At 35.1% G+C, this 13,620-nt stretch overlaps 2 protein-coding genes across 2 annotated transcripts; one reads left to right on the forward strand and one right to left on the reverse strand.

The window, feature by feature from the left end:
- The first annotated feature begins 2,770 nt into the window (after positions 1 to 2,770).
- Positions 2,771 to 3,988, forward strand: LOC107847145 (auxin-responsive protein SAUR50). Its single transcript, XM_016691379.2, has one exon. It carries the CDS (start codon positions 3,031 to 3,033, stop codon positions 3,421 to 3,423), a length of 393 nt encoding a protein of 130 aa, XP_016546865.1. The 5' UTR covers positions 2,771 to 3,030; the 3' UTR covers positions 3,424 to 3,988.
- Positions 3,989 to 6,599: 2,611 nt separating this feature from the next.
- Positions 6,600 to 12,210, reverse strand: LOC107847440 (ABC transporter F family member 1). Its single transcript, XM_016691680.2, has 6 exons — positions 12,029 to 12,210; positions 11,305 to 11,529; positions 9,322 to 9,395; positions 9,026 to 9,236; positions 8,708 to 8,942; positions 6,600 to 8,049 (listed from the first exon to the last, which is right to left on the reverse strand). The coding sequence occupies exons 2-6, from the start codon at positions 11,527 to 11,529 to the stop codon at positions 6,992 to 6,994; spliced, it is 1,803 nt and encodes a 600-aa protein (XP_016547166.2). The 5' UTR covers positions 12,029 to 12,210; the 3' UTR covers positions 6,600 to 6,991.
- Between the last annotated feature and the right edge of the window lie 1,410 nt (positions 12,211 to 13,620).

Below are 13,620 nucleotides of genomic sequence, written 5' to 3' on the forward strand. Positions count from 1 at the left end.
TTGTGGGCAATGACAGATAAATTAGAAAATACTTTTGTTAAAAAGATATTTTGGCATGTAATAATAATAATCTAGTCTTTGATTTTTGTTTGCATGAATATTTTTTTTCTTCCACTTGGTGTCCGGTGTTTATATTGGAGTCTCGACTAATTTGGATCGCGCATTGCACAGTTCATTCTGGGGGTAGCGCTCCCAACAAGATTTTTTTCATACCCAAAACTCGAACCCGAAACCTCTAGTTAAGGGTAAAGCAGTCCCACCACTGCACCACAACCCATGTTGGTGTTTGCATGAATACTTGATATGTTAGGATCTTCAATTATGTTATGAGACATATATATTACTAGCTTTTAATATAACTATATTTTCTACTCCTCCCATTCGGTTTTACTTGTCACATTTTGACGTAGCACATTCATTAAAAAAAATAACTAATAACATAATTATTTTACCATTGTACCCTTATTAAATGATATTCATTGTGCTATGAAATTAATTTGAAGAGAAAACAAGTAATGCTAAGAATAAAATAAGAAAAAAGAAGTTGTCATTTGTAGATACAGCAAAAATGACAAGTAAAAGCAGAAATAGAATTAGAAAATTAGTGACAAGTAAAAGCAAACGAAGAAAGTAGTTTTTTCCTTCTTATAATTAATATTTTTATTTTTAAATTTTTTATCCGACGTTTAGTATATACTACAAAAACTTAGAAGCAAAAAGTGTTCAAATCAATTGAAGTATGAACAATATAATATGAGAGTTCAGTATCGAATAAATCAGAAATTGAAAAAGGTGCGACTCTAATACAATGAGAAGATACGATCACTCTTAGCTTAACTCATCCTTAAAACTAGTTGATCGATGAGGTGATGATTGCTCAAAGATCATATAACATGACAAATTACTACATTCGACACTCCTCGCATGCCCGTACCTGTCAATTGAAGCACAGAAAACATAAAATGGACCTAATATTGAGTAAATCAATAATTGAGATAGGTGCGACTATGACATAATTAGTAGATATGATTTTTGCACTTACTAATCCAAAAATTAACTCGTGAGTGAAGGATTGCTCAAATTGTCACACTCATATAATTAAGTTGACAAATTATCATGTAACACCACCAATGTGGGATACATTGCATTACATTTGGAAAGTATTATATTATATAATATATATACACATTTTTGAATTGAATGGTTACTAGCTAGCTAGGAAAAAGATACTCTACAATATTTCTAACACAAAGAAAGATTTTGAGCTATCATTTTTATTATTCAAATAATGAATTTAGAAATGCTAGTAGCTAGGATGCAAGACGACAAATTAGAATTTAATCAGTACCTAAATTAAGGTGCATGAATCCTTTTAGGGTGTTTAAACAAGTTAGCTGCTAGGGTTTGTGTAAAAATCGAACTAATCAATAAATCGAACCGCTAAAAATATTATTGATTTATTATTATTGGATTATTGAGCTAACAGTTTTTAAATGGTTTTATAAAACTTACTCTATATTTCTCTTTCATTTCTATAAATCTATTCAATTTTCCGAAAGCCTATTCAAGCTTGAAGATTCTTGTAAAATAAAACATATCATGTAGGATTTTTCTGCAACTAAAATTTCGTTTCTTTTTTTGTTGGTTGCTACTATTTCTATTTTATGCTTATTTTCTTATCGGTTAAACCGAAAACCGAACCGTTAAGGACTAAAAATCGAAAAACCAAAAAACAATAAAAAATATCTTATTGGTTTGATTATTGGTTTAACGTATTTAAAAATCGATAACCGATAAATCAAATCGATAATACATAAAATCGAACCAAACCGACCGATGCACACCCCTATTAGCTACAATATATTAATTTGTATTAGTAAGTTCTTAATCATTGTTTATTTGATCATGTAGATGACAAAATCTAAGCTTCATTTATTTCCATTGATCATAACTCTTCCAAAAATAGTCTATCTACCTCCACGAGGTAAAGTTATAAGCTACATACACCTTACCCTCTCAAGTTATAAGGTACATACACCTTACCCTCTCAATATTCTATCGATGAGTATCTCGTTATTTATATTTTATTATTTTCAAAGTATGTTGGTCAATTCTTTTTATAAATGTTACCATACACATATAAATAAAGAAAATCTATCCATCCCGCAATTTCAAGCAATCGATTTATTCAGTAACCCTAATTATTAAACTAATAATAATTCAAGTTGGTATATTCTTGAACCAATTAAGTAACTAAAAAAGATTTCGTAGTGAAGTTGAAAAAGACTGAATTAGGGAAGTTTTAGGAAAAATAAATTTCAATATATAATTGGAAGTATATATATGTATACAACATATAGGACCTACATGTAGTTTCATAGAAGGGACATTTCATAGGTGAAATGAAAATTCATTCACATGCTTTGGTCTCCCAATATTTACTCCAAATTCAATCCAATTATGTACTTTCTCAATTTGACCTTATCTCTCGACTTCTAAACGTAGTGTTTAGGTCAGCTTACACTCGTTTGAATTGATATGCGTTACTTGAACCGTGGATCTTTCGAAAACAGCCTCTCTACCTTTATAATATAGGAGTAAGGTCAACGTACACTCTACCACCTTCAAACTCCAGCTTGTGGAATTTCACTGGGTATATCGTTATTGTTGATGGAAAGTAGAAAGGAGAAAAAGAGTTACTTATAAAGTGTTGAATACCGTTATCTAGTGGTGTGTATTGAGGCCTAAAGGGAAAATCGTACATACCGGCCTGACCTAAAAGTGAACAATATCGCATCATGTTACGAATAAATTTGGAGGGTTATAGCTTAGCCCAACATAAGCCACACACCCTTAGATGTTATCTCTAAAACTTTGCCTTCTCACTCCTCCAACACTATATAACCTAAGCATAACATGCTTAGAAAAAAGCACACCAAGTGAGCAAGAAAACCCTACAAAAAAGAAGAAGAAAAAAACCAAGAAAACAAAACCCTAGAATCAAAAGACAATTTTATTATTTTCATCACAATGCCAAAGATAAACAAGATTGTGAATTTGAAAATTGTGGTGGAGAAGTTACAAAGGAGCCTCTCATTGGTGAGAAGATTGACAGCCGAATTCGATAACCAGCATCAGCATAACCAACCAGATCGGAATAATAATGACCCCTCGAATAGCGTGCCCAAGGACGTTAAAGAGGGGCATTTTGCAGTGATTGCTGTTGATCATGATGAAGATGAATTGAAGAGGTTTGTTGTGCCATTGAAATGTTTAACACATCCTTCATTCTTGAAGTTATTGGAACAAGCTGCTGAGGAATATGGCTTTGATCATGATGGTGCACTTACTGTCCCATGCAGGCCAAGTGAATTTGAGAGAATTTTGGTTCATGAACAATCAAGTATGGTTAAAAGTTGTTAAAAATAAGAGAAAAAAAGCAACTAGTAACTCCTGAACTATGAACAAATTTGCTACGATGCGTTTCAACTTCACGGGGGTCCTATTACCCTCCTGAACCAAGTTTTATCATATTTATGTCAACCTTTTCAGCTGACATGCATGGCACCTTTTGTCAACCTTTTAAGCTGATGTGACACCTTTGATGTGGGCCCATGCCACATCAGCACAAAAGGATGATAAAAATATGCTAAAATTGAATTCAGAGGCGTAATAGGACCCCTGTGAAGACGGAGGATGTCGTATCAACTTTGACCGTGGTTTAGGAGGATACTGAATGCTTATCTCTAAAAATAATGGAGAAAAAACTACACTAAGCTATTTTAGCTTGATTTGCATAAAAATTACTATAAGCTATTTTAGCTCCTGATCAGGGCGTATTACGGTTTTTCTTCAAGGAGTGGATCGATGCAATTGCAGCGAAGAATTGTTAATCAAACCGTTCTTTTTGAATCGCTACATTTCTTATTTTTGACCGTTACACGAAACTAAATAGAGGGATAATTGACCATCCTTTATGATGGTAGCACTTCTATTTCTTGATTATCCCCTCAATTTATAACTTCTTCAAGTTAATTAATACTATATAGTTGTTGCATGCATTACATGTATATTTATATTTATATATATATATATTGTTATACTATTTGAGTATATAAGGAAGATTTAATTTCTTTTACTGAGAGATACTTCATCCTGCTTTTACTTTTTTTTTAATATTTAATTTAATTCACTCTTGCTTTTTACATGTGTGTAGTGGAAAATTGGTATTGATCAGGGTGTCTCGTACATTAGGTCATATATATATATATATATATATATATATATATATTTAGTTATATATACAGTCAGACTCAGACCTCTCTATAACGTCACTTTGTTATAACAACATTTCATTATAGTGGCCTGATTTTTTTCGGAATCGATTTTTTATATTATATTTTACTTCTCTATAATGGCATCCAACCTATAACAATAATGTCGTTTATTATAGCGGTGTACTCTTAAAATTATCTCTCTATTACGAATTATGTTGGATTGATGGGGTGTGGGCGTCCGAATGCGTTTTACGTGAAACTTCTTGGATTCGCTTGTGATTACCTATTAAATAGCTTGTGTTGCTTTGGAGAGGCCGACGAAGTTTTTTTAAGAAATATAAGCTAAACAGATAAAAAATAAGATTTTTTTTAGAATTGTCATGTGTGTTAGCTTATGAATTGATGGAGGGTGTGAGCATTCGAATGTGTTTTGGCCTTTTGGGTGAAACTTCTTGGATCAGCTTGTAGCGACCTATTAAATGGATTGTGTTGCTTTGGGAAGACGAATGGAGTTTTTTTAAGACATATGAGCAAAACAGCAAGAATTGAGGACTTTTTTTTGCGATGTGTCGTTTGTTTGCCTATGAATTGATAGGGTTGTGCGTGTTTGAATGCGTTTGTGGGGAACCTTCTTGGGTTTGTTCGCGATGACCTATTAAATGAATTGTGTTGCTTTGGAGAGACAGACATTTTTTAAGACATATAAGCTAAATAGTAGGAATTGAGTTTTTTTTTCGAATTGTCGTGTGCGTTAGCCTATCAATTGATGAGAAGTTTTTGTCTGAATGCTTTTTAGGTGAAATTTCTTGTGTCCGCTCTTGATGGCTTATTTTGAATTGTATTGCTCTGAAGAGCCAGGCCGAGTTTTTTTTAAAGACGTGGAAAATAGAACGATTTTGAATTTTCTTTTGTGTTAACCTATGGATTGATGAATGTGTGGACGTCCGAATGCGTTTTGAGTAAAACATCAGGGTTCATGTGTGATGACCTATTAAATGAGTTGTGTTGCTTTGGAGTGGCGAACAAAGACTTTTTAAAAGAAATATGAGCGAAATAATAAGACTTGGGTAATTTTATTTTGATTTTTTTTTGTAATTTTTCATGTGTTAACCTATGGATTGATGCGGGTATGAGTGTCCGAATGCAATTTGAGCAAACTTCATGGATTCGCTTGTAACGACCTATTAAATGGATCATGTTATTTTAGAGAGGCGAGCGAAATTTTTTAAAGATACATGAGTGAAATAGTAGGAATTGAGATTTTTTGCGATGTTTTTCGTGTGTTAGGTTATTAATTAATGAGGGTGTGGGCATTCAAATGCCTTTTGGATGAAACTTCTGAAATCTGATCATAACGATCTATTAAATGAATTGTATTGTTTTGAAGAGGCAGATGGAGCTTTTTTAAAGATATATGAACAAAAAAATAGCAGAAATTAAGGATTTTTTGCGATTTGCCGTGTGCGTTAGCTCATACATTAATAGGGGTGTGGGCGTCTAAATACATTTTGGGTGAAACTTTTTTGGTCCACTTGTGATGATTTTCAATGGATTGTATTGCTTTGAAGAGGCAAATAAAGCTTTTTTAAAGGCATGAGTAAAATAGCAAAAACTGAGGATTTTTTTTAAGATTTTTCGTGTTGTTAACTTATGAATTGATGGGGTATGAACGTCCAAATGCATTTTTGGCGACACTTTTTTGGTCTGCTCGGGAGTACCCTATCCCACCAGTTGGAGAAATATTGAGTGTATCATATATTATTGAAAACAAGGATTTGTACACTTTTCTACATCACACTATATTGAAGGGATTAAGTAATAGTGCTTGTGATACCACCAAAGGATGTGGTGCAGTGGATGGGGTTGCTCCAGGTCTCGAGTTCAAGCCCTGAGTATGAAAAAATTCTTAGTAGGGAGCACTACCCCCAAATGGAGCCCTACCCGCCGCGAATCAAGATTAAAGTCGGGCTTCAATGCGAGTACCGGACACCGGATGCGAAACCAAAAAAAAATTAGTGCTTGTGATACCTTATTATTCATTCCTCACACATTTTCATTACATCTTTACTAAAGGGATTTAGTAATAGTACCTGTGATACCTCCTCCATTCATCACACACTTGGGGATAGTATCTACCTTCTATAATATGTCTATTATTGATCAAAGAATACTAAATTTAAATGTCCCTTACTTACCGTCAGTAAACTTCAGCTCCTCATGCTCCCGCGCTTCTTGTTGATCAAGAATCATCTGAACTGTTTTATACATCTGCACTACTTGAACAGAGAACATTACAACAACATAGAAAAGAAACAGACATACTAGACAGAAAATAATTTCAAAAATCCATAATAGCTTTGAAAAAATCTGGAGTACATAGCAATATAATATAGAATTTGTGATCATAAGGAATAAGCTGTAATGTAAGCTCTCCGAAACCTAAGAGAATATGTAAAGAGGATAACAAAAATAGTGGACTAAGCCCGAACAACAACCAGAGTTCAAACGGTATGTGACCATGGTTTGATCACTTCCTCTCTCTAGCACCCGGCTCTAGGCGTGGTCTTAGCTAATGTTACTTAGGTCTTACTGGTCTTTCTCCCCTTCACCTTCAGTGATGGGCCGTGCTGATTTCACCATTGCCTTAGGCACTAAACAACCAAAGGGCAAACAGTGATACCATCACATTCTAATGTAACACATAGTATCTTACTTCATTCACCCAATCCGGCCCTTTTCTTCAAGTGTTTCTTGAAGTCCATGATGTCGCCCTCCCACCGTGTCACAGCCTGATTTTCACATACCCAGATCTCATGGGCCACCTGGTTTATGAGCCTAAAGTCGTGACTGACTAGAACCATCCCACCATCCCATGCGTTCAATGCCTCAGCAAGTGAGTCAATTGTTTCAATATCAAGATGATTGGTTGGCTCATCCAACAGCAGCATGTGAGGTACCCTATAAGCCAGCCATGCAAAAATCACCCGACTACGTTGACCATCTGACAAGTTCTTCATAGCCATTACTTGAGCTTTCCCTGTGAGGCCAAACCTCCCAATTGCTGCCCTCATCTTCTCCTCCTCATTCCCTGGGTACTCTCTCATCATGTACTGAAGAGCCGACATGTCCATGTCAAGCTTCTCGGCCAAGTGCTGGTGGTACTGTGCAATTTTTAGGTGATTATGACGCTTAACCATGCCGTCAGTGGGAAACAAATCCCCTATCATCAGCTTAAGCAGTGTGCTCTTTCCAGCTCCATTGGGGCCCACAAGTGCTATTCTGGAGTCGAGATCTACACCAAAATCAAGATTCTTGTAGATGAGGTTATCAGGTGTGTAGCCAAAAGAAACTTCTGAAAACTGTAGAACTGGAGGAGGAAGTTTGCCGACATCAGTAAACCGGAAAACCAGGACGCTGTCCCTCCCCACCTTCTCAGTAAGCCCACCACGCTCCATCTTAGCCAATGTCTTTTCCTTACTCTGTGCTTGACGGGCTAGTTTAGCTGAACCGTGCCCAAAGCGAGCAATATATTCTTTCATTGCAGCAATCTGATCCTGCTCCCACTTGTACTGTTTCATCTGGTTCTCTTCCAGCTCTGAACGGGTTTGCACATATTGGTCGTAGTTCCCTGTATAGATTTTCAACTTCTTGTTTTGCATGTGGATGATATTGGTACAAACACCATTGAGAAAGTCCTGCGAGTGTGAAATGACAACCAGAATGCGCTCGAAATTCTTCAACGACTCTTCCAACCACACACAGGCCTCTAGATCTGCATTCAAGAAGAGCCACACATGTCAACTTTAAAAAGGACATGAATGAAGAGTGTTAAAGACTTAAAGTATTCAGGGGATGCACTAATATTTTCCATCACTTCAAAGGTAACTGCCCCTTTTCAATTAATAAGAATTTTTTTCTAAAAAATTAACATTAAAAAGGAAACATAAAAACAGCCAGGAGAGCTGCTGAAACCAGACTGCAACAATGCACAGAGGTGTCAGCCAGTATCTTTATGTGAGTGTACTGCGAGAAAAACCGAGTATCTAACCCAACATCTCAAGGAAAGATCTTTATAGGCCCCTTTTGATGCCCTCGTATACCCAATATATCATGTTATGCAATTCATCACCCACCCACACATGCAACCCAATTATGTGGTTCACACTTGACATGTTATGTGTGAGAGGATGGAGTAGCCAAAGAATAGTTCTGGTTGGTTGTGAAAAATCCAAGGATCCAACTAAAACAGACAATGGTGTAATGACTCAACACCTTTATGAACCACTTTGGATGCCCTTCATATTCAATTTAAGACGCTGCATGGCTGATAACTGAATACATCGTCCATATAAAAATCTAGCACAAGAAAACACTAATAAAATCTGAAAGATCTATTCTACTAGAACTAGAAAATGGTACGAGAAGATTACCAAGATGGTTTGTCGGCTCATCAAGCAACAAAATTGTTGGATTCATAAATAGGGCTCGCGCAAGAGCAATCCTCATTCTCCAGCCACCAGAAAAATCACGTGTTTTCTTTGCTTGCATTTTCTTATCAAATCCAAGCCCAAACAAGATTTCAGCAGCACGTTTCTCAGCAGTGGCTGCATCCATAGCTTCTAAACGCTCATAGATACGTTCAAGTTGCTCTCCACCACCATCGTCCTACAATAAAGATGAAACCGGTCATATTATCCAAAGGAAAAACTAAACCATGGAACATTAATTTAATATTAACAACATCATACCCGTCCAGCCAAAGCTTCAGCTTCTTTCTCCAATTGCAACCTCTCTTCATCACAATTGATGACAGCCTCAAGGGAGGTCATGTCAGAGGCCTCGATCTCCCTTGAAAGATGAAAAATATCCATGTGCTCTGGGATGGGAAGTTCCCGCAAGCCTATAGCAGTAAGAAGAGTAGACTTCCCACAGCCATTCAATCCCAACAAACCATAACGTCTGCGAAAATATGATGTCAGAACTTGAACATCAATTAAGCCAAGGTACACAGCAGTACATGAAAATTGAAAATAACAAGGCTTACCTGCCATAGTTGAGCTCCAGTTCAGAATCAACTATAAGATCATGTCCGTGGAAAGTGACTGATAAAGATTCTATCTGTAAAACAAAGAGCACCAAATCAACACAATGACATACCAAATAAAAGATAGAATCAAAAGGTTCTACATCCTAATATTCAGATTATTTTATGACTTATTACTCTTTATAACAAGTAATGTACGTATAATATAAATATGTACTCCTCCTGACAACAATATGGACCTTATTTTAATACTAGATCTTTAGACCATGGTCAATAAATAAACATTGGAATACACTTGCAGCAACAAAACCATGGAAAATCACCATTACGATGCCCAAAAGAATGAAAACAAGTTGAAGCCTAAGAAATATCACAAATTTTGTAACCACATATAATGCTAAAAATTGAGACATCAAAAAGATAAAAAAAATATTAACACTTGATTTCCCATATGTGTAGGCAAGCTGAAACGATTCAATATAAGAAATATATAACTACAGATGTTAGGTACTAAAGGGTGTGGCATAGCGGTAATGAAGTGGGTTGAAAGCCCAAGTCTCAGGATCGAATGCTGGTGAATCCTAGCAAAGACAAAAAACACTAGGTGATTCTTCCTATCTATCTATTTCCTTGGTGGACAAAATTACCTGATATCTTTTGTTGCTGGTGGGAGGTGGCAGGTATCACGTGGATTAAATCTAAGTGCGCGAAAGCCGGGCCGGACACCACGGTTTTCCAAAAAAAATGTTAGGTAGCCGAGCATCGTAGTATTAGCTTGTATATGCACAATATCTTATTCTCCTAATTTTCACTATTACTTGATGTTTCACTTACTATGTTTTCTATTTTGCTGTAGGTTTTTCCTTTCCATCATGCTTTCATTACATTTGTTTGGAACCAAGGGTCTACCTCAAACAGCCTCCCTACCTTTGTAGCTAGAGGTAAGTTCTGCATACATACTACCTATCCCCACCCACCCCAGACACCACTTGTGGGATTAGACTGGATATGTTCTTGTAGCTAAATATGTTAAAATAGAGTGAAACGTGTCCAAATAGAGCAGAATGGATATTATAGCACAGATAACTGACCCAACTTCTTAAGAGTTTGATGAGTAGTTGTTATTGTCATAAATAAAGTAGCTAAAACATCTATATACAAAATAAGCCTTTTTTCTACATTTTAGCATTTCATTTAAGAAAGATGCTTCTCCACTGAAACTTTGTGCAGTAGAGCATGTATACAGACCTTCCCCCTAACTAAACAGATGGCTAGTCTCTTATCAAGTTTCAGATAGACCCTTGGCTCAAGTAACACATCTCAAAGCAGTTTGCAAAAAGGAATACAAAAATGAAGGTTGTAACGACAATGAAATAAAGCGGTAGACTAATAAATTGAACCTAAACAACAACTTTAACATATCCAGTGTAAACTCACAAGTAGGATCGGGAGAGGATAGTGTATGTGCAGACCTTACCCTATCTTGACAAATAGAGGTAGTTCCAGATAGACCCAAGTAACACATCTCGAAGCAGTTAACAAAAGGGAATACAAAAATGAAGGATGTAACAACAACGAAATAAAGGGATAGAGTAATAAATTGAACCTATACAACAACAGGAACATATCCAGACCTCGTAGAGATAGAGAGATGGTTTCAAATAAACCATAATAAAACAAGAAAGTATACTCATAAACACATCACATCAAATGCATCAATCACGAACATGAAAGTCATAACTACAATTAAATAAAGAGATAAGAGTAATAAATTGAATAACATATTCAATGTAATCCCACAAGTGGAGTATTGTGTACGCAGCACTTAACCTACACCCTCAGCTCAATAAAACAATGATAAATTATACCCACAAACACAATCAAATACCATAAATCTAACCAATCAAACAGCAAATGCATTGACAACAACGAATCTAAAAACACGAATACACAAAAGAACACATCTACAACGCGAAAACCAACCCGAATATCCCTCGAAAGCGGATGCGAACACAAAACACCAGTACAAGTCCGATCAGATATCTTTAGATCCCCTATTCCATTAGCCAAACTGTCAACCCAGTTACTTTCCGCCGCCGCCCCTTTTGCTGCAGCTGCCTTTGAGGTTGCAGCACCCTTTCCTCCCCTCCTTGCAGCTGCTGCCGCCTTCTTCTGTGCATCTCTCTTCTTCGCTGCATCCGACACCATCTAATATCCATCCAAAAAGAAGTCAGAAATGTATGGAAAATCAGAAATTGAATTGGAAAAAATATCAAAAATCAGTTGAAAATGGAAAATCACAAATTGAATCTGAAAAAAGGCCAAAATATCAAGAAAAAACTGGAAAAATCAAAAATTGAATCGGGAAAAATACCTAAAAAATAAAAAATAAGAAAATGAATCAGGAAAAATACCTAATAACCAAAAAAGAAAAAAAAAAGTACCCAAAAAAACTCAGATAAAAATGGAAAATCACAAATTGAATCGGGAAAAGTACCTATTTACCAAAAATATCAACAAAAAAATTGAGAAAAATGGAAAAAACAGTAATTGAATCGGTAAAAACTACCTAATAACCAAAAATATCAGCAAAAAATAGAAATCACAAATTGAATCGGTAAAAATACCTAATAACGAAAAAATGTCGAAAAATATATCAAAAAAATCCTAAAAAAATGGAGAACAAGAAATTGAAACAGTGATTTACCTTTGAAAATGATAGATGTACGGATTATGGATAAATTTGAGTAAATTGGTGTAGTGCAGCTGTGTGGAGAAGAGAAGAACGAGGGTTTTTTTAAAGAGGGGAAAGGAGGAAAAGTTGGAGGTAAAGTATATATACTGTGTGTGTGATGCACGTTGGTGTAATCTAACGGTGATCCTTTGTTCAAGTTTGGCAACAAAAATGAAAATTCCATTTTAATTTTAACTTTTTATTTCTTGGAATTATAAAAAAAAATAACGATTTTTTTTTTGTTGGAGCTAAAGATTGAAAACCGGAGTAATCGGTAAAGTTGTTGTCATATGATTAGAATGTCAAGTGTTTAACTCTTAAAAATAGTCTCTTCCAAAAATGTTGCGTACAATAAACTCTTGTGGTTGGACCCCTCCCCAAACGTTGCACATAGTAGGAGTTTAGTGCATCAAACTGTTCAGTTAAAGGATGAAAACACGTTTCAAGTATTTTGATTTTTGAGTTTGTTATATCTAGATTTTCTTTTGCAAAAATTATATGTTTGTTAGTTAAAGTATTATTTTGATGAGCGGCTATATGTTTTCTATTTAAAGTATTTCAAGTTTTTGAGTTTCATATATGAACTATTAGGCGTGTGAGTTTCTTACTAGAATTATCACTAAATGTTTCGAACTGAATGTTTATTGAAACCCATCCGAATTATTGGTTGCTTGCTTCTCGTACCTGATACTTCAGGTGAGAAACTGAAATAAGTGATAGTTCAAGTGTGCTTTAATAGACATACAGTGATAAATTCATATAGAAAACTCACATATCTAAGGCACGATATATAAACATGTCATTTACTTTGGCCTCAAATTACATCTATAATCTCCAATTTTGGGTGTGCACAAGTAAGCACTTGAACTTGTATAAAGTCGAATAAGTAGACACATATGTCCTATGTGGCATTCTACTTGACCAATTTTTGTCATGCATAACGGCATATGTGTATTATGTCACATAGGACGCGTGTGTCTACTTGTTCAACTTTATACAAGTTTAAGTATCTACTTGTACACACCCAAAATTGAAAGTCATAGATGTAATTTGTGGTTAAGTTAAAGAATATGTTTATGTATTATGTCTTTTTTCGTTTATGCATAAAATTCAAAAGATTAGCATAGTGTACGTGAAAAATATATAGATGCTCATTATAACAATAATCCTGGCATCTAGCTCACATATGTGTAAGGAAAAATATTAATAGCTCAACTGATTAATTACTTTGTTGGTGAGTATTTAATTTCTAAAGATACTTCCTCTGTTTAAAAACGAATGACCTATTTTTTTTTCGTAATACTTTAATTTTAACTTTCCACATGACATGTTTAAAATTAGGAGTGGGCGTTCGGCATTCGGTTCAATATTTTTAAAGGTCGGGTTCGGTAATTCGGTAATCGATATTTGAACATAAATACCATATACCATACTTATAAACATCGGTTGGGTAATTCGGTAATCGTTAAATTAAACTTCGGTTCGGTACGATATTTGGTTTTACCATATTAAAGTTGAAGAAGTGCAAATGTACGTCTAAACTTAAAAGAGTATATTTAATAGAA

Source organism: Capsicum annuum, unplaced genomic scaffold (assembly GCF_002878395.1).
Source record: "Capsicum annuum cultivar UCD-10X-F1 unplaced genomic scaffold, UCD10Xv1.1 ctg4543, whole genome shotgun sequence".
Classification (NCBI taxonomy): domain Eukaryota; kingdom Viridiplantae; phylum Streptophyta; class Magnoliopsida; order Solanales; family Solanaceae; genus Capsicum; species Capsicum annuum.

What these genes read in the sequence shown, in the direction of transcription:
- LOC107847440 (XM_016691680.2), bottom strand. Translation starts at nt 11,529, where the DNA reads ATGGTGTCGGATGCAGCGAAGAAGAGAGATGCACAGAAGAAGGCGGCA. An exon ending in CTGAAGCTTTGGCTGGACGG is followed by an intron (nt 8,943 to 9,025) that starts GTATGATGTTGT and finishes TCTTTATTGTAG; the next exon opens with GACGATGGTGGTGGAGAGCA. An exon ending in TGAGCCGACAAACCATCTTG is followed by an intron (nt 8,050 to 8,707) that starts GTAATCTTCTCG and finishes TCTTGAATGCAG; the next exon opens with ATCTAGAGGCCTGTGTGTGG.
- LOC107847145 (XM_016691379.2), top strand. Translation starts at nt 3,031, where the DNA reads ATGCCAAAGATAAACAAGATTGTGAATTTGAAAATTGTGGTGGAGAAG.